At 41.3% G+C, this 22,500-nt stretch overlaps 1 protein-coding gene across 1 annotated transcript in view; it reads right to left on the reverse strand.

The window, feature by feature from the left end:
- The window catches only part of bsnb (bassoon (presynaptic cytomatrix protein) b), a 208,633-nt gene that overhangs the window by 115,355 nt on the left and 70,778 nt on the right, over nt 1-22,500 (reverse strand). The window contains exon 3 of the mRNA XM_056467786.1: nt 1,247-2,038. Coding sequence (XP_056323761.1) covers nt 1,247-2,038 — 792 coding nt within the window. The remainder of the gene's footprint in view (nt 1-1,246; nt 2,039-22,500) is intronic.

A 22,500-nucleotide genomic window follows, 5' to 3' on the forward strand; every position in this document is an offset into this window, starting at 1 on the left:
ATTTAATGTAATCAAATGAAAAATCCAAACAAGTTAGATTCCTGCGTTGCTCTTTAATCAGAAGGTGTAAGTTATACAGTGAAGAAAAGATTAATGAGATTTGATATTATAATAGCTATTATTTAAATAAACTGAACTGCTTGCTAATTTATTTGCTGCTAATGTATACTATTTATTTTTTCTTTTGTAACTAATAATAATGATAATAAAACATTTTACTGAACATTTAACTGTTTATTTACAATTAAACAGATCCAAATGAACATATTTAGTAATTTGGAGATTTGGATTTTTTTTTGTTTTTTGGGGGGGGGGGCTATCCCTTGTTATGGTGGGCATATCCCTTATTTTCACATCCGAATGTTGACAGGTATCCACCACAGTGTCGAAAAAAGTTGGCAAAATTTGGATGAGAAACACAGGAGAAACCATTTTTGCAGCATAAAAGTCATTTTTATTATACTGAATATTTTTTATAAAAAATACAAAATCTGTGAAAGTAGGAAATAGACACAGCAGGGTCACACTGTTGGACACCAATTAAACTAAAAATGTATTTTTTAATTTTGAGTGTAATGTTGAGAACTTTTTATATTAAAAATGTATTTTAAAAGAAAGTATTTTTAAATAAATCTTATTGCTAATGATGCAAATAAATGCAATCTATAATAATAGATAATAATGCAAATACATCCAAATGTGTTTATCCAATAGATAAATAAATAAACATGCTGTGCTATGTAGAATAAAAATAAATTTAGTTAGCACTGAGGAAATATACTATTTAAAGTAAAATGAATTTAAATTAATTGTGTGAAATCTGACTTTAAGCATGTGTTACAACTAAATCTCTGTTTGTTACAACTTGCCTCACAGGTGGGGTAAATAGTAACATTTTTACTCCTGGCACTTATGGTAATACTGCACAGAAACCATAGGTCCAGCGATGGTACAACCAGTACTCATTTGTAGGACAGGTTTGTGTGTTGTTGGTAAAAAAAAAAAAAGATTTGTCTAACCCTTTGTTTACTACTTTGTTTATTATTTGGCCAAAACCAAAAAGTTTTACTTTGTGCCCTGCTCTCCCCTATTCCTTTAAATAATACCATCAGACAGCCAATAAAAAGAGCAATTCTGGAAAACCTGTCAAAGTCAAAAACAAGACTACAAGCTTCTGCCACACTAAAGCCTTGACAGCCACAGCCGACATACATCAATTGCCAAAGTTGAAAAAGGCTTGTCTTACCTCGGTCAGGTGAGGCGTGGGGTTGAAGCCGCACATATTGCAGACTTGGGTGTGGCACTGGGTGCAGAGATTGTAGTTTGGTGTCTTGGCTGGATCTCCCACGTTTAGCTCAGTCTTACACAGTGGACAGCACACTTTGGGCTTTAAAGGAATGTCCTGTCGAGGTGGACCTGATTGGGCTGCAGGTTTGGTTCCTGCTGCAGGACCTGGACCTGGACCAGGGGCTCCTGGCTGCTTTTGCGGGGGCTTTGGGGAGGTTGGTGGTTGGGCTGGTGGTGCAGTTTGCACCGGATCCACTGACATCAAATTACTGGCCTGGTTCAAGAGTGAAGCCCCAAAACCAAAGAGTTTCCCGAAGGGCTGTTCTGGGGGAGGTGGTTGACGGGATGGGGAACTTCCAGCACTGCGAGTCTGGTCCTGTCGCGGGATTTGAGGCAGGAATCCAGGGCCAGAGCGGGAGAGGTCAGGCTGAGATGGGGCTTTGGCCATGCCTGGAAGAGGAACGGCACCTGGGGCAGGGGGTTTGCTTTGAGGGGCAGCTTGAGGGACAGTCTGCTTCTTAGCTTCTGGGGGATGCTGAGGTTGGGGTTGGTGTTGGGGTTGAGGTTGAGGTTGGGGTTGGGGTTGGGGTTGGGGTTGGGGTTGAGCTGTGGGCTGGGTCACAGGCTGAGGTGAAGGTTTGCTGGGCTGGGACGGTGAGTGGATCTGTTGCTGGCTTTTTGACCGTGGAGTCTCCATATCCATCCCCAACGCCCTCTGCATCTGACAATTCAGACACAACCACTCCTGCACCTGGGGAAGACAATGAACCATTAACTGCCTTTGTAATTAGATCAGAAGACTGCTCATTAATTTCACATAATGAAGAATGTCAATGTGAATAAGATCCAGAGGACAGGCATGAAAAAAAGAAAATGGACTGGAAAACAAGAAACAGCAGCTAATTGTTTGCAATAGAAGCAGTTGCTGAAAAAACCTTAACCTCTAGTATTCGTCTTTGGTGTTGACCTTTATTAGAAAGCTGAGGTGTGCTATTATTTTTCTAAGGCCTAATTTACACCTGGTATTAAGATGCATTTTAGTAAGTGTTTTGATTTTGGTTTTCCAAATGGAAATGTTAATGTCAAATTGATTAGAAGTGCAACAGAAGACAAACTACAATACTAACAACTGATCATTATGCTTCTCAGATTACCAATTGTGATCAGATCACTGAAAACAAACATTAATCCCAATAACTCTAAGACCCTGATTGGTTTGTTGAGGTGTATTTGGTTTGAGTTGGAGTGCTACTCTGCAGGATCACCTGCAGTAACACCTCAACAAACCAGGTGAGTTTGGTTTGTGAGTGAGCAAATGAGTTTTTAAATCAGGTCTGGATCAAAGGTAGCACTCTAGGACTGAACTTACCCACATGTGACCTTATGTTGAATTCAAACCAAACCCCAAGAACTGCGTCACTCACTCTAGTTTACTCACAGGATGTTTTTCACCAAAGATAAATTTTCTGTATGTTTTAATTATTTAAACTTGCGCAGAAGATGCAATTGAGCCTAATTCAAATGCACCGTGCATTCCACATCTTTTTTCAATATTTGCACATTTGCATTGACTTTGTAAGTAATCCACTTCTGCTAATTCTTAATTTGACTTTTGATGTGAACCCAGCGTAAGTAAACAGCTGTCTGATTAAACAAAGATTGGGGGTTACACCTTTCAGAGTTTAGCAACATTCTACTCCAATAAATCTTCCTTGAATAACTCTGAAGACCTTATTTAGCCAACTCAGGCTCCTTGGAGGGTCACCTTTCAGAGTTTAGCTTCAAACTAATCCAATAAATCTGCCTGGAAGTTCGAGTAACCCTGAAGACCTTGGTTAACTGGTTCAGGCATGTTTAATTAGAGTTGAACTTTACAGAAAGGTAAATCTCACGGTGCAGGGTTGGATACTCCTGGACTACAGACTATATCATAGATGTGCATACAGTTGTGGCCTAATGGTTAACAAGTTTGACTTGTAGCCTACAGGTTTGATTCCCAGTACCAAGAGTTGTACTAAGAGTGGGGAAGAATTTTCTTCCAAACTCTGTATATATATATACCATATTATCCTAATAATTCATACAGAAATGGTCACATAAGTAATACAGTGTATTTGACCATGGTAACAGCAAACGAGACCACATCAGCACCGTTAACTACCTAACTGATACAGACAGCGTTATCATTTCATAATCTATGACAGAGATTTGATAAGCAGCCGCAGATAAATAGGATTCACTAATAGGATCAAAAGGCACAAGTGACATTCGGTCAGACGAATTGACTTCATGAATGGATTATAAGCATATACGAGGGGTTTGATGTCAAGAATATTAGCCTGTCCAGCATCTATCCGCTGTTGCGCTATTTAGAACTGACATGTTGAGACATGAAAGCTGACAAGCCGGATTTAATATAACTGACCGACAAATCAAATCATACAAAACCTGAACATCTGACAGCTCAACTGACACGATATGACACTGGTTACTCTGGGAGGGTTTCAGTTTACAGCTGAGAGAAGACAAGGACAAATAAGTGCTAAACTGTCTTCTAGTCCCAAGATTAAAGGGCCGTGATTTTGATTCTTGCCAATGAAAGAGCAGAATAGTAATGGTAAATCTGTGCCAGAGGTGTAGCAATAATAATAAACAAAATGACAATAAAGTAAACAATCAACACTGAAGTATGTTGATACCTCAGGCTGAAAGAAGGAATTAAATTTGTTTAAGAATGAGCTTGCCTTATTTGTGTTTATAAGGCATTTGACAACCAGACATTCAGACAATTGTCTGTAGCTATATTTCCATGCACTTATTTTTATTGGCATTTTGGAATATCACATAATACTGCTTAAAGGAAATGCCAAGATGTGCATGAATTTTTAAAATGCACATTAAAAAAACATGTACACAATTGAGTAAGATAAAGTTTATCCGATAAGTAGGGTTGGGTACCGAAAACCGGTGCCATTATTGTACTGTTACCTGTGTAACCGGTATGCACCAGACCAAATGAGCATATTAATTTCTGTGCTACTGGTGCTGCGAAAAGGATGCAAGCATCAAGGGGTACATCAAAGGCACACATAGCTATGCGTTGTCACATCATCTCCAAACATTTAATTCTAAACAACTTTGAGGGATATGGACACCCTTGGCGATGTTGTTCTCTTGCTTAGAGAATGCACGCACGTAGGCAACGTGCACAGAACAGTGCATCCAGTGAGCGACTCCCTTCAGATTCATCAACACGCAGGATCGCATTCATCAAATTTGCTTAAACTAAGCATTCAAAGTATGGCTAGATTTTACAAGCAAGGCTTCTGACACAGCAACATGAAGCAGATGCTTTATAAAAGTTGGGTGTAAGGGGGGAAACGTGTCAAGCTTAATGAAACATTTAAGGGCACAGGGAATCAACGTGAGCCTACTTCACACTACAGGATTTTAAACATCGGCAGATCTCTGTGCCGTTTACGCTACATGACTTGATTTTGTGTCTTTTAATCGCTGTGGTGTTCAAACTACGTGATACTACATAAATGATCCACAAGAGGGGGGTCACACACTACATGATCTGACAACAACTCGTTCCCCAACAGCTCAGTCAAATCTACCAAACTACAGCCAAATTTTGAGGGAGGAGTTGTCAGAAAAAGCTGAACACTATTGGCTGCATGTGTGCTGATGACATCACTGACAGCGTTTCAAGCTTTCAATGGAGCATTTTTATAATATTGTCAATCAGCAGATGCGTCAGCGGATCAATCGCTCATCTGCAAGGTTCAAGTGGATAGATACAGAGAGTTTTTAATTTTTGTAATTTAATAACTCATTGAAATAAAACTAGCATCTATAACACCCTGACGTTTCCTAAATATCTGTGTATTTCTTTCTAAAATTTTTAGTTTTTTTAATTATGAAACAGTAAAGAACTGAGCTTTAATTACCTTTAATTACCATATTGGTCAAAATGACTGCATGCATGTCTGCAACTTTTCGCTGTAACTTTAAATATGCATGTATTTTTTTACCTACCAACTTCTTGCTAACATAAACACAACTTTTTGATAGCAAAAACAGAAATTTACTTCAGATATATCTTTCAAAACAACAAATTCTGTGCAGGGAAATAGCTCCTGTTTGAAAGTGAAAATGAAAGCCAGGCCCAGACCTTTGCGTGTTCTAGTATCTTAACTACATATTCATAGGCTGTATTACCAAAAAAGCTGATATTTTTAGGGTAATGGTGTCATAAAATGTAATGACAGACATTCAAAGCTTAATTTTAATATCTCAATAGAAGATTTGAATGTAAATATGACGTGACAATATAACGTTTTATATGAGAAAGGTCAGAATGACCAGTATAGTACTTCTAATAGTTACAGAATTCTAGTTCCACTGTTAATATAGACCATTTCAATGAAGTCATGTCATTGGCCCATGAACATTTCCTGCTTGTTATCAAACTATTTCATAACGGTAACAAGAGGCAAGTCAATCATAACTTAAAGTTAAAAAATGCTATCATAACATTATTTATCAATTTGTGGCTCTTTTTGGATTCTCACAAGCTATAGAAATTATAGAAGCGAGTGCATAGATGCCAATTCTGGCCAATCACAGATGTTTCTTTTGAGCTCCTGAGCACAATCAGCTCATGCTGATAGGCTCTCTCATTGGCTGCAGCTCGTCACTACATCTGACCGCACGTGGGGTCGAGTCGGCCGACTGCTCTGGAATATTCAGCATGCTAGATATTGGATTTCCGTCTGCGAGGTGTCGGCGACGCTTCAGCGAGCCTCTTTGATGCGTTGTTAAGTAGTTTACACAAAGACTGCCGAGCGTCCCCAGATTTTTCCCCGATCACAGCCCAATCTGTCGGCGAGCTCGTTTAACTTCCAAATCTGGCTAAAATCAGGCTTAAAATCTTGTAGTGTGAACTAGGCTTTAAAAGGTAGAGGAATGCACTGTCTTTGACAGCTTGCGACATCATTTGAAACTTTTACTAAGTAAGTTTACATGCACACCAGTATTCTGATTTTAATATGATTAAGGCAATACTCTGATTAAGAGTCTACCATGTAAACAGTGATTTTAGATTACCTTAAAGAAGCACAGACATGCGGAGGTTTTTCTTTTCATTAGGTGTGGTATCAAATTCAATTAAAACAACACTCTTCCACCAGCCCCTACTTCATATTCTCATCCAATACCTCAGTTTGTCACAGGGCATGAACAATATGGCCCCGTTTACACTGCCAGTTAAATGTGACCCAATTCAGATTTTTTGCTCATATGTGACACAGATCAGATCTGTTCTATGACCGTATAAACACGAAAAACGCATGCATTGGGATATTAGTGATCGGTTTCAGGCCTCCTTCATATGTGGAAATATATCAGATTTAAATCGCATATGTGACAATGCGACTATCATGTAAACAGGCAGATCAGACTTAAGGCATAACATTTTTTACATCACTAAACTTGCGACAATGTGGAACTTCTCTGCGGTTTTATGACGTAGAAGGAAGAGCGTGTGTGGAGACACCGACGCGGTAAACAACAACAACAGAGAAAACATGTAGGAGAAATCAAACATCAAATGTTGGTTTGCTCATCCTAAAATTTCTGACCCACTGCTCCTCATTAAAGCCCACCACAATATGGTCTCACCAGACCTGAGAGCTCTTTCGTAACCAGAAATTCCTCTGAATGGTGGAGGACACCGTATATATACCATAGAAGCAAGCTGCGATGACGGCCCTTTCCCTCCTCCTCCGCTTCAAAATCATCATGGCTAGTGTGATGCAGATGCTAGAACCCGCCTTTACGCATGCACAACCTCGCAAATCATATGGCAAATTTAAACACATGAATCGGATATGGGTCACAATTAAAAGAATATGTAAATACACAGGAAAAATAAAATCAGATACAGGCAACAAATCGGAATTTGGCATCAAGAACTGACAGTGTAAACGTGACCTTAGTTGATGGATGAAAGTGAAACTGCAGAACTGCAGTCGAAAAATTTTAAAATGAAACACCCGAAGTTACATGAAACTCCGGAGGAACGTTGATAGCCTGGTGATTGTCACGGATCGGCCAGGCTCTTCCACCAACATCACGCACCGAGCACCTTCACCTGAGTATTAACCACGCACAGCTGCACCCAATCACCCCCATTCACTATATAAGCACACCCCTCACTTCACTCATTGTCCGGTCTCGTTCCTACGAAGCGGACTCTGAGTGAACCACTTCCTAGGTTTCACTCCCCTACGATCTCAGCAATTATACTTACCTTTACTCTGTTTCCTCTAGTCTGTCCAGTGTCCCGGTGTCCTGTCAGCGTTGTGTGTCTCGTCAGTCTGTCTTCCCCGCAAGTCCTCTGTGTGTGCATTCGGTCATCCTTCAGTGTTTGTCATCCCCCTGACAAAGAGGATCATCAGTTCCACTAAACTCCGTTCATCGCTCCATCACTATTCATTATACTCTACTGTTGGAATAAACATTGTTTATACTCACTCCCCTTGTTTGTCCGTCTGCTTCCGTAACAGAGACCGGACCCGAAACTACCAACAGCATGAGCACTCACGATCCCCTTCAGGAGTTGGTGGATTCATTGAAGAGAGTGCTACTACCATCTGCTCCACTTCCCGAAGCACCACCAGCACCGAGCACTTCTTCACTTCTTCACCGTCCATCCACTCATCCAGTCCCATGGCTCGACCAGCGCCCTACTCTGGCGGGGCGGAGGAGTGCAATGGATTTCTCCTGCAATGTTCTCTGGTATTCACTATGCAACCCGAGTTATACCCTACAGATCGGTCCAAAATCGCTTTCATCATCTCCTCCTCTCTGGGTCGGCTCTTCGGTGGGCTGAAACCATCTGGCAACAGTCTGGGCCGGTAACAAATTCCATTCAGTCATTCACCCAGTACTTCAAGGAGGTTTTTGGTCGCGCGGATGCTGAAGTAGCAGCTGGAGAACAGCTATACCATCTCAAACAGGGAGCCATGTCCACTCAGGATTATGCTCTCAGGTTCCGAACTCTGGCTGCTGCTAGCGGCTGGAATGAGCGATCTCTCCTCACAACCTACCGTTCGGACTAGAGCCCAGCCTCCGGTTACAGCTGGCCGCCCTCGACGATACGATGGGATTGGAGAAGTTCATCCAACACTCTCTGCGCTGTTCCGATCGTCTGAGGGTCTACCAGCATGATCCTCCACCAATATCCCAAGCACTCCTCCGTTCGCCAGAGCCAGCCGTCCCTCCAGAACCAAACCCATGATCATCGAATCTGTAGACTCACGATCACCGCGACAGAGGAGGCTGACCCGGGGTCTGTGCATGTACTGTGGCGCCAAAGGACATGTCAGGCTGGACTGTCCCATTCGTCCAGCACGCTCTGTGGTGAGTTTGTTCATTCTCCTATTGAAAAGATGCATCCTCTCACCACTAATGTCCAGTTAACTACCCCTTCTGTCTCAGTTTCAGTCACAGCCCTCATCGACTCCGGGTCAGCAGAAATTTCATCTCACACGCCCTCTGTCGCCGACTCCAGCTTAACACCGAAGCCTCGACGCACGTCTACCAGATTCAGCCCATAACCAAAGATATCCATTGTCAGGCACGTATCCATCGAAAATGTGAACCCGTCAATCTCCAAGTAGGACTGCTCCACAAAGAGGAGATTCAATTTCTGGTTCTGGAGGGTGCATCGATGGATATCATCTTAGGGCGCCCGTGGCTGGTGAAGCACGATCCCATCCTCTCTTGGGGCACAGGAGAAATTAAGAGATGGGAGAAGAATGCCGATCCAGCTGTTTTCCCGATCTACCCTTACAAATTCGAAGACCCCTTACCGTCTACGTCACGTCTGTCGAAAGTCCAGTCGGAAAATATCCATTCAGATCCCGAAGATCTACTCCTCATACGAGGATGTATTTTGCCCCAAGAGAGCTTCCCAGCTACCTCCACATCGGCCATGGGACTGCGCCATAGACCTGCTTCCAGATGCTCCTATGCCCAGAGGTAGGATCTACCCGTTGTCCCTTCCGGAGACCAAGGCAATGGAGGAGTACATCCATGAGGCTCTGAGTCAGGGGTATATCCGTCCATCCACGTCACCTGCTGCCTCAAGTTTCTTCTTCGTGGCTAAGAAGGATGGAGGGCTGCGGCCATGTATCGATTACAGAACCCTAAATCAAGGTACAGTCAAGTTCCGGTATCCCCTTCCTCTCGTCCCTGCGGCCCTAGAACAACTCAGATCCGCCAAAATTTTCACCAAGTTGGACCTCCGTAGCGCCTATAACCTGGTGAGAATACGTGAGGGGGACGAGTGGAAGACTGGGTTTGTGACCCCTACTGGACACTACGAGTACCTGGTCATGCCCTATGGTCTGGTTAACGCCCCCTCCGTATTTCAAAACTTCATCCACGAAGTCCTCCGGGAGTTCCTCCATCTCTTCGTCATTGTATACATAGATGATCCTGATTTACTCCCGGAGTGAGGCCGAACATCGCCACCACGTTGCGGAGGTCCTGAAAACCCTCAGGAAACACCGCCTGTACCTCAAGGCTGAAAAATGCTCCTTCCATTCACCATCTGTTCAGTTCTTGGGGTACATCATCGATCAAAGAGGGGTTCGTATGGACGAGGGGAAGGTCACTTCCGTCATCTCCTGGCCCGAACCAAAAACCATAAAGGAACTCCAACGTTTCCTAGGATTTGCTAATTTCTACCGACGTTTCATCCAGAATTACAGTCTCATCACCGCTCCGCTCACCAACCTGTTGAAAAATAAACCCAAAGCACTACCCTGGCCTCCCGAAGCCGCCGCAGCCTTCCAAAACCTAAAAGAATCCTTCACTCAAGCCCCACTGCTGACTCATCCTGATCCTGACTTGCCGTTTGTGGTCGAAGTGGATGCATCGACCACCGGAGTGGGAGCCATCCTGTCCAGTACCACGGTACTCCTTCATTACTCCATCCATGTGCCTATTTCTCCCGGAAGCTCAGCCCGGCGGAAAGGAACTATGACATCGGAAATCGAGAACTTCTGGCCATCAAGCTCGCCCTGGAGGAGTGGCGACACTGGTTGGAGGGGGCCAAACATTCGTTCCAGGTGATCACAGATCATAAAAATCTCCAATACCTAAAGATGCTAAAAGACTCTGTCCTCGTCAGGCCCGTTGGTCATTGTTCTTCTCCAGATTTCAGTTCTCTATCTCATATCGACCAGGTTCAAAGAATATCCGAGCAGACGCACTTTCCAGAATTCACGACCAGGATGAAATTATGAGACACCGGCCAAGATCCTTCCTGATCAGATCACTATCTGTCCCATCCAATGGTCCGCTCCTACAGTAATCGCCACTCCAGAATCCAGAACTCCGCCGGGCTGTCCCCCCAATCGACGCTTCATCCCTGAAAATCAACGGGTAGATCTCATTCATTCCAGCCATACATCTCTGGGCACAGGACATCCTGGGGCCAACAACACCCTCTCGCTGCTATCCCAACGCTTTTGGTGGCCGAACATGGCGAGGGATGTGAGAAGATACGTCCAAGGCTGCAGAGAATGCGCTATGGCAAAGAGTCCTCGCCATCTACCTGCTGGTAAACTCCATCCCTTGCCCATCCCAAACCGCCCCTGGTCACACCTAGGAGTTGACTTCATGACAGACCTCCCATTGTCTGAAGGTACACCTGCATTCTAGTCATCATAGATCGATTCTCTAAATTCTGTCGTTTGATTCCTTTGAAAGGTATACCCACAGCCCTAGAGACCGCCGAAAACCTGTTCAACCACGTCTTTCGAAATTTTGGGTTACCAGAAGATATAGTCTCGGATCGAGGACCCCAATTTATCTCCAGACTATGGAGAGCATTCTTCAGAATCCTAGGTGTGACTGTAAGCCTCTCGTCTGGCTATCACCCCCAAACCAACGGCCAGACAGAGAGGAAAATTCAGGAAGTGGGGCGGTTCCTCCGGACCTTCTGTCACGGTCACCAAAACTCCTGGAGCCAGTTTCTGGGCTGGGCGGAATACGCCCAGAATTCCCTGCGGCAACCTACCACCGGACTCACGCCATTCCAGTGCATCCTAGGGTTCCAACCTCCACTCTTCCCCTGGGATGGCGCACCATCTGATGTCCCCGCAGTGGATTACTGGTTCCGGGAGAGCGAGAGAGTCTGGGACGATGCTCATCACCATCTCCAGAGGGCAGTACGCAGAACAAAGGAGGTATCGGATAAGAGGAGGATTCCAGGCCCCATCTATACTCCAGGACAAAGGTCTGGCTCTCCACCAGAGATATCCGGTTGCGACTGCCCTCCCGAAAATTAAGTCCCAGATTTGTTGGTCCCTTCACCATTCTGGAACAGGTCAACCCCGTCACATACAAATTACAGTTACCACCACAGTACAGAATCCACCCCACATTCCACGTGTCCCTTCTAAAACCCTTTCACGATCCTCTGATTCCCTCCACAGAGCCTGGCCATGAAGAGGAACCTCCTCCCCCCCTGATGTTAGAAGAAGGGGCCATCTACCAAGTCAAGGACATCCTACGGTCCCGGCGTCGTGGTGGTCAGCTTGAATACCTCGTCGACTGGGAAGGATACGGTCCAGAAGAGAGGTCATGGGTCTCCAGATCCGATATACTAGATCCCGCACTTATGGAAGAGTTCCACTCCAATCACCCAGAATTTCCAGCACCTCGAGGACGAGGTAGACCACCACGACGTCGGAGGTTCAGGCCCTCAGGAGCGGGCCCTGGGGAGGGGGTAATGTCACGGATCGGCCAGGCTCTTCCACCAACATCACGCACCGAGCACCTTCACCTGAGTATTAACCACGCACAGCCGCACCCAATCACCCCCATTCACTATATAAGCACACACCTCACTTCACTCATTGTCCGGTCTCGTTCCTACGAAGCGGACTCTGAGTGAACCACTTCCTAGGTTTCACTCCCCTACGATCTCAGCAATTATACTTACCTTTACTCTGTTTCCTTCTAGTCTGTCCAGTGTCCCGGTGTCCTGTCAGCGTTGTGTGTCTCGTCAGTCTCTCTTCCCCGCAAGTCCTCTGGTGTGTGCATTCGGTCATCCTTCAGTGTTTGTCATCCCACCTGACAAAGAGGATCATCAGTTTCCACTAAACTCCGTTCATCGCTCCATCACTATTCATTTATACTCTACTGTTGGAATAAACATTGTTTATACTCACTCCCCTTGTTTGTCCGTCTGCTTCCGTAACAGTGATACAACGTTGATCAATCTATGTGCTATAACATGTCAAACGGGATCATACAAGGAACATTTAAAAAGCAACTCATGTAAACACCTTAATTATTTTATTGTCTTATTCAGATTGACAAATAATTAGACCAGTGATGTCGATGTAAACGTAGACACAAGCCTCAATCCTAGAAAAAAGGTGTTCCCTGATTTTGATGACAGCCTTTCCACAGGTTAGTAGTAAGCTAATGTAATGTTAATTGCATCATGCAAATCTTAAATTCATGCTAACAAACACAAATGATCAATAGAAATATATTGATGCAATTCAATTCAAATGTATAAAATATGAATTGTTGTATACTTTAAACTTTAATTATATTGTTCAATTAAAATTATTTAAATATATTTTTTTGTCAAATAAAAGATTTTTCTAGAGTCATCCACCATAATTGTGTGGCTCAAAAGTATCTGATCAGACACCATTTTTGGCACCGGTACCATTTTAAAAGTATTGGCTTAGCACCGTTATCGAAATAATCTCATACAACACCCAACCCTACTGAAAAGGGGGGGAAAAAATCCACACAAACTACGATGAAAACACATTTACTGAAAAAAAAATTCCAGTATGTACATCAATTTTGGTTTAAGAGATCATTTGAAAAATTGGTGTGGTTTGATAGGAATAATGGACCAATCAGCAAACTGACCACATCTACATCTGAAAAGTTTTTGCTGATGGAAATGGTGTTTTATTCACAGATGTGACATATGATTTCAACAGTATTCGATTCAGCTTTTTGTGTTCGGTCAATTGTTTTGCTGAACATGGCTTTGGATCAGTGATGGTGGTGCCACAAACTGGCATCTTTTCACTTTTTGACAACACAAACCCACCCGAGTAAGGCAGTGTCAAAGGAATTGGCTGTCAGAGAGACACCTCTCACTGGTCAAGGTGAATGTGTGTGTGTAAGAGCAACAGACACACACATGCACACCACCTCTCAGGTTAAGATGAGACGGCCGTCACATTGGGTCAGGTGTGATAACTGATGCGTGTCAATACCACATCAGTGCTCATGTAACATCCACTGACATCATGACAGTGTGCGTCTCATTATTGACCATACACTCGCACCAGGCACCTACAGCTCAACCCCACAAGAAAAACTGCCATGCATCCATCAGTTCAGAAAAGTTTTAAACTTTACAAAACACTGCACAGGGCAGCACAGTGGTTCAGTGGTTAGCATCAAATCAAGAAGGTCGTTGTTTCGAGTCTCGGCTGGGCCAGTTGGGATTCTGTGGGAAGTGTGCATGTTTTTCCCGTATTGGCGTGGGTTTCCTCCAGTGCTCCGGTTTCCCCCACAGTCCAAAGGCATGCGCTATAGGGGAATTGGATAAACTAAATTGGCCGTACTGTATGAATGTGTGTGAATGTGGGAGTGTATGGGTGTTTCCCAGTACTGGGTTGCAGCTGGAAGGGCATTCGCTGAGTAAAATAGGAATAGTCTGCGGTTCTTTTTGCTATGGCGATCCCCGGTAAATAAGGGACTAAGCCGAAGGAAAATTAATGAAAGAATGAAAACACTGCACATTGTACAAAGTTTTTCATGCAAACAGGACACTTTAAATTGATTGAAGACGACAGCAAATGAATACAATTACAACTTAATTTTGAAATTTAAAATCAACCTTAACATTGTATCCTGGTTTCCACACACACACACACACACACAAAAATTAATTAATTAATTAATTAATTAATTAATTAATTAAAAAATATTATATATAATATATATATATATATTATTATATATAATATATATATTATATATATATATATATATATATATATATATATAAAATATTTATTTATTTATTTATTAGAGCGACACAGTGGCTCAGTGGTTAGCACTGTCACCTCACAGCAAGAAGGTTGCTGGTTCGAGTCCCGGCTGGGTCAGTTTGCATTCCTTTGTGGAGTTTGCATGTTCTCTTTGTGTTGCGTCGGTTTCCTCCAGGTGCTCCGGTTTCCCCCACAGTCCAAAGACATGCAGCACAGGTGAATTGAATAAACTAAATTGGCCGTAGTGTATGTGTGTTTGGATGTTTGTGTGTATGGATGTCTCCGACTGATGGGTTGGGATTAATAATGCTGGATAAGTTGGCGGTTCATTCCGCTGCGATGACACCTGATTAATAAAGGGACTAAGCTGAGGGAAAATGAATGAATACATTTATTTATTATTGCAGAGTGAAATATGTTTTTTGAAATGTTTGAAAGCTAAACTTTCAATATCGTTATTTCAGCATTCAGTGAAAATCTAATTTTTTATTTAAATATGTTAATGAATAAACATTTCTTATTCACGCGCTAATAAGAAATGTTTATTCATTAACATACTTAAATAAAATATTAAAATGTACTAAATTAAAAAGTAATAATCACAAAAAAGTATAAAGCATAGTATAATAAATTAAAGCACAAAAGATTTGTTTTATACTGCAATAATATTTCATAATTTTACAGTTTAGTGTAAAAACACAGCCTTACTAAACAACAAAAATGAAAATAAAAACTTTTAAATGGTAGTTAATAATAATATTATTATATAATAATAATAATATAATAATAATAATATAATAATAATACCTTACAATTATTAACCTGGATGATGCGACAGCAGCCATATTGCGGCAGACCGCACACCAGCTGATTGGTGGAGAGGAGACAGAGGTAAGCAGCCAATTATTATATGGTGATGGTTAGGAGGCCATGATGGACAGAGGCCAGTAGGCAAATTTACGGGAATTTTCCGCGAGAAATAACAAAACGGGAAGGTGGAGGGAGATGGGTCTGAATACGGGAGACTTCCGGAAAAACAGGAGTGTTGGCAGGTATGGGTTAAACCCCTACTCTTTTTCGAAAAGACATCCTTGGATTTTTAACGACCACAGAGAGTCTGGACCTCGGTTTAACGTCTCATCCGAAAGACGGCACTCACTGAGTATTATAGAGTCCCCATTAATACACTGGGGCATTAGGACCCACACCCCCTGCTGGTCTCACTAATGTATCTTGATTATGTTGCTAAATCATTTGATATCTAGCATATTGTTATTTTTTGTTTTTGGTATTTATTTTTTTGATTTTATGTACACCTCATTGGTAAACACAGAATAATAAATTACTAATTATTATTAGCAACTTTAAACATTCATTCATTCATTTCCCTTCTCCCTTATTTATCAGGGGTTGTCACAGCGGAATGCTGAATTGTAGTGCTAACCACTGAGTGACCTTACTAACTTAGAACACGATATATCAAAATAATACCAATGTCAAGCTTTTATTCACATGTCCACCAGCATATCTAGATGGGATGCATCTAGATCAGGAAATTAATTCAGCTGGAATTAACTACAGTATTACCATCTGATGCCTCACTATACTGTGGTACTTCTGATTTATCTTCGTTTATAGCACTTGCACACACACACAATAACACAAAAACGATTTTCAATTATTCATTATCTGCCTCACAATCCTCTTCCCTTTTTTCAGCATAACCCCATTTAACAAAACTAATAAGAACTACTGAAATATAATGACTTAATGACTGTTCCAGAAATTACGTTTGTGAGTAAATGTTCTCTTCTGGGTTATGAGGAAAGATAATGAGCAGATTTCTCAAAGCTAGACGTGTCATTATTCTCACAATTATGAACTCAGAACAATCTCGAGGAATCCAACTCGAACGCAGCAATTCGTAACCTTTCATTTCATCACGGTAAATATTTAAACAGGCCTGGAAAATAAATCGCTGCCCTTTCGTGAATTCAAGCAGCTGTTTTGGATAGGCAGTGATTCGGTGCTGTGATTTTGCTGTTATTTAGTGTGCGTGATGATCATCGGGTCAGACTTTGAAGACGAGTGTGTTTGTGCGCGCAGGTTGGTGATAACGTCTCTAGAAATGTTTGTCAATCATACTGAAGGTCAGAATCCAATTTCAGCTGTGTGTATGTGTGTGTGAGTGTGTGCGTGTGTGCGTGTGTGCGTGTGTGTGTGTGTAGAAGCATGTCTACACTTGTCATTCAAACACACTGCAGATAAACACACTCTATACCCACTGGACAATGGGTAATTACACAAAGACATCCAGAGGTTTGGGTCACCTATGTCAATCCACTCTGGTATTTTCTGTCTATTTTTACCCGAACTGTCATTTCCGGCTTTCTTATGCTGTCTTGCATTATATAATTGTCATCTTTGTGTACCTGGCTGTCATTATTTACTCACTCTGATGTTGTGGTGAATCGGTTTGTGAAATCTCTCTAATACGGGCACCATTAAAGTGGTTTAAACATGCATATACTGCAGCTTTATCTTTGTACACTGTGAAAAATATCCATATATTAGCCATTTTCCATATATTGCGATTTGTTTTTTTTTTTTTAAGTTTCTTTAAGCTTTTGAATTGCATTATCTGATCTTTCTTTCAACTTTTAACCGTGAAAAGTGTGAAAAAATGACTTTTATTAACATTTTTAATAGTTTAAAGTGATATATTGTCTGGGTTGGTGTTGTATATTATGCTACAAAACCTTGTAATAAACTGCCAGTAGATTTTCTGTTATGTTACAGACATATTTCTCCACATATTATTTCCTAAACAATATATCAATTCCAAACTGCTAATTCTAAGTCTAAAGCGTATGGCGCAAATGCATTAAGGCTGCGTCTAAATTCCCTTGTGCTATTTTAAGGACTGAAAAATGCACTGGCGCATGGTCTAACAGGGTTGTGCTATTCTCTTAATGAGTTATGGGTGTGTTTTGAGCATAACCTGCATTAAACCAATCAGTTTCATCTCCCATTACCATTAAGAGTCAGTTGCACCGCACCATGGCTCATTTGCTATTTACATGGCGGACTCTGTATGTGAAAAAAACTGAACGCTTCACTAGCGAGAAAACAGTTTAACAGACCATCTGCAGCATGAGGATAAAGAATGAGCCTTCTCCATTTTGCCTTTTTACTCTCTCTTTACTTTAAGACATCCATTAGCCTACATATTTAATTTTGTTTAAGAGCAAAGATTTGTTTCAAAAGTATTTCTAACTTCAGTTCTAATTTTAGGCAAACAAATAAATGAACAATAATAACAAAGTGTTTATATCCATGCTACATCCAAACACACGTCCCAACAGGTGGACAAATTTAAACTTGTTTTTATTAAAACAAATAAATATGCATATAACTAATAATACTACTAATAATAATACACAAAATTAAGTTGTCATTAATAAACAAAAAAACCCCCCTGCAAGATAAAGGCATGGAGGCAGTGGTTTTTATATTTATGCAGAAAATAATTTTTGTAATATTTTAATCCTTTAATTTATTTCATATGTAAAGATATTTGTGTATTTTTGTACATCCTGTGTGTTATAAGTGATGTGTAAGCATTTTAACTAACGCACTCTGAACTGGACTTCAGACCAGCTTTCACTTGGTCAAGGGCGTGGTCTATTTCAGTTTATCAAAATAGCAACACGCCAACATTGCGCCTTAACACACCTCCTTTTTAGACCAGCACGCCCATGAGTCCACAGTGGTGCAAATGGATTTGCTATTTAAACAACTTGGTGCAAAACATGAAAATTAGGGTTGTGCTGATCTGAAAAATCGCACCGGGTGTACGATAGGGTCCATAGAGTTGAATTTAATATCAAAAGTTGACAGAGTAGAGATTAACATCCCATGATGCAATTCACAACCGTAAATAAACAGAAAACACAAAATTGGGATACTGTTAATTAACAGATTTTTTTTTTTTACAGCGTACACCAGTGTTTCCCAACCCTGTTCCCGAAGGCACACCAACAGTACACATTTTCAACCTCCTCCTAATCAAGCACACCTGAATCAACTGATCAGAATAATAGAAGAGATTTCAAAACCTGAAATGAATGGGTTTATGCCTCAGATAAGGGGAGACATCCAAAATATGTACCAAAATGTGTTGGTGTGCCTTCAGGAACAGGGTTGGAAAACACTGGCGTAGAAGACCAATAAAACTTTTTTTAATGTAAAACCTTGTATGTTTTATCACAACACTATTGACTTGATTAATGATGTTTCAAAGCTTCTGCAAAAGGGAGGACTCTCATTTTTCACTTGAATAGACCATAATAGCGTTTAGACGTAACTAGGTTGATTCATTGTAATGTATATAATAACTTTCTCCTCACCTCCCAAAAATTAACAGTGCAGAGTTTGGAGTAAATTAGAGTGAACAAAATAAGGACTCCACCCATGATTTGTCTATAAGATTCAGCCCATCACAAACCCCACCTTCTCTCCATATATGGAGTCATGGTAGAGTTGGCTCTCTTTCAATGCCTACCGACACCACAAGGAACCACATCTCTCAGGTTGTGTAAATGTGAAAAATACTAACTTTCTCCTCACCCCTCAAACAATAAAAGCGCAGAGGTTTGGAGAAAATAAGAATGAACAAAATTAAGACTCCACCCATAATCTGTTTTTAAGACTCCTCCCATCACAAACCCCACCTTCTCTCCATATATGGAGTCACTGTACAGTTGTAGTCAGGTGTATTTATTGAAACTCTTGTTCTGCATTAGATTTGACCTCAAGTGGACTAAACATCTGAAAACTGGCCAGAATCAACATAATCAAGGCATTGGCTCTCTTTCAAAGCCTACCGACACAAGGAACCACATCTCTCGGGCTGTATAAATGCGTAAAATTCTAAATTTCTCCTCACCTTGCAAAAAATAACAGTGCAGAGGTTTGAAGCAAACAAGAGTGAACAAAATTAAGACTCCTCCCATAATTTGCCTATAAGAGCCAGCCCACTTTTTTGCCATATATAGAGTCATGTTACAGTTGTAGTCAGGTGTATTTAGTGATCACAAATGGACTAAACTTCTGAAAGCTGGCCAGAATTAAGAATCAAGACATTGGCTCTCTTTCAAATCCTACCGACACAAGGAACCACATATTTCAGGTTGTGTAAATGTGCAAAATACTAACTTTCTCCTCACCCCTCAAACAATAAAAGCGCAGAGGTTTGGAGAAAATAAGAATGAACAAAATTAAGACTCCACCCATAATCTGTTTTTAAGACTCCGCCCATCCCAAACCCCACCTTCTCTCCATATATGGAGTCATGGTACAGTTGTAGTCAGGTGTATTTATTGAAACTCCTTGTTCTGCATTAGATTTGATCTCAAGTGGACTAAACATCTGAAAACTGGCCAGAATCAACATAATCAAGGCATTGGCTCTGTTTCAAAGCCTACCGACACTAGGAACCAAATCTCTCAGGTTGTGTAAATGTGTCAAGTTCAAAATTTCTCCGCACCTCCAAATGAGAATGAACAGAATGAAGACTCTACCCATAATCTGTTTATAAGACTCCGCCCACTTTTTCTCCATATATGGAGTCATGGTACACAGTTGTAGTCAGGTGTATTTATTGACAACAAATGAACTTAACTGCTGAAAGCTGGCCAGAATCAACATAATAAAGATATTGGCTCTCTGTCAAAGCCTACCGACACAACAACTTTCTCCTCACCTCCCAAATAATAAAAGCATTTTACAATAGTGTTACAATAGGGGATTTTTTTACCCAAATGTACGCTGAATTAAACTGAAAACTGTCAAACAAACTGAACCAACAATCTTGTGAACCATCCCACCCTACAAATAAACATTAATTGTCTTTTAAAACCTAGTGGGCAACCTATCCTAAGCCCTGTTTCCTACTGATATTAAGATGTTTTCAGTGATATGATCACAAGCGGTTGGTCTAGATAAATAATATTTCCATACTAATATGAATTGGGATGAGTCTCTTGAGACTAATTGTGTTTGAAGTTGTCACACTATTATAAACAGACATATGCTATCTCAATCTATAAATCCATTAATCTACAATAAAAGTGATTTACACTGCATCAGGCAAACATACTGCTTAACATTTACAACATCAGCCTTGCCAGTTCAACAATATACTGCATTCAACTGGGAATTGCACATGGATGTCCAGGATTTGTGCATAATTTAAACGAGCATCTTTTGATGTGTGCTTGCAGATTGATGTGATTCACGAGAAACTAAATGTGTACAGGTTTATGCTAATATCTAGTGCATCCACAAACACACACACACAAAATTTCCATTGATTTACACCCAAATGATGGTGCGGCACCCGAGGTATTGATTACTCAGCTGGTGTGAGAGAGAGAATTCATGAGAAGAGGAGAATCTCTCGAAGACACTGAGCTGAATACTAACATGCACACACACTCACATGCGCACACAAACACACCGCAGAACATTCTGCACCCTTACAGTGCTCAGTGTATAATATATTCACTGTATACGTCTCACTGCCCCATTTAAAGAAACAGATCACATTATTGTCATCACTAAGGATGGGTATTATTTAGATTGCATTGATATCTATTCCGATTCTAATATCGCTCATCAATACCAGTTGTTGGTAGTGCACCTTACTAGTACCGGGCTGGACGCCCTTCTGCCTTCAGAACTGCCTTAATCCTTCACGGCATAGATTCAACAATGTACTGGAAATATTCCTCAGAGTTTGGTCCATATTGACATGATAGCATCACACAGTTGCAGCAGATTTGTCGGCTGCACATCCATGATGCGAATCATCACATCCCAAAGGTGCTCTACTGGATTGAGAACTGGTGACTGTGGAGGCCATTTGAGTACAGTGAACTCATTGTCATGTTCAAGAAACCAGTCTGAGATGATCTGCGCTTTATGACATGGCGCGTTATCCTGCTGGAAGTAGCCATCAGAAGATGGGTACACTATGGTCATAGTAGGATGGACATGGTCAGCAACAATACTCAGGTAGGCTGTGGTGTTGACATGATGCTCAACTGGTACTAATGGACCCAAAGTGTGACAAGAAAATATTCTTCACACCATTATACCACCAGCCTGAACCGTTGATATAAGGCAGGACGGATCCATGCTTTCATGTTGTTGATGCCAAATTTTGACCCAACCATCCGAATGTCGTAGCAGAAATTGAGACTCATCAGACCAGGCAACGTTTTTTTAATCTTCTATTGTCCAATTTTGGTGAGTCTGTGTGAATTTTAGCCTCAATTTCCTGTTCTTAGCTGACAGGAGTGGCACCCGGTGTGGTCTTCTGCTGCTGCAGCCCAGTGTTGTGCGTTCAGAGATGCTCTTCTGCAGACCTCGGTTGTAACGAGTGGTTATTTGAGTTACTGTTGCCTTTATATCAGCTGGAACCAGTCTGGCCATTCTCCTCTGGCATCAACAAGGCATTTGCATCCACAAAACTGCCGCTCACTGGATATTTTCTCTTTTTTAGACCATTCTCTGCAAACCTTAGAGATGGTTGTGCGTGAAAATCCCAGTAGATCAGCAGTTTCTGAAATACTCAGACCAGTCCGTTTGGCACCAACAACCATGCCATATTCAAAGTCACTTAAATCACCTTTCTTTCCCATTCTGCTGCTCGGTTTGAATTGCAGCAGATCGTCTTGACCATGTCTACATGCCTAAATGCATTGAGTTACTGCCATGTGATTGGCTGATTAAAAATTTGCATTAACGAGCAGTTGGACAGGTGTACCTAATAAAGTGGCCAGTGAGTATGTTCTATAATTTGCAAAAAGATGTGAAAATATGCAGAATTTTGTTGTTGTTGTTGTTACTGTTCAACTTCACAGCTGTTTACAAATACCTGCAAGCAAAATAAAGTAGATGCATAAAGTACAAAGACATAAATAACTAAATACAGCACATCGCTTGAGTTGGATGGGATGTTTTGTTAGTTCATGCATTCATTTTCTTTTCAGCTTAGTCCCTTTATTAATCAGGGGTCACCACAGCGGAATGA

This window comes from Danio aesculapii, chromosome 11 (assembly GCF_903798145.1).
Source record: "Danio aesculapii chromosome 11, fDanAes4.1, whole genome shotgun sequence".
Lineage (NCBI taxonomy): Eukaryota > Metazoa > Chordata > Actinopteri > Cypriniformes > Danionidae > Danio > Danio aesculapii.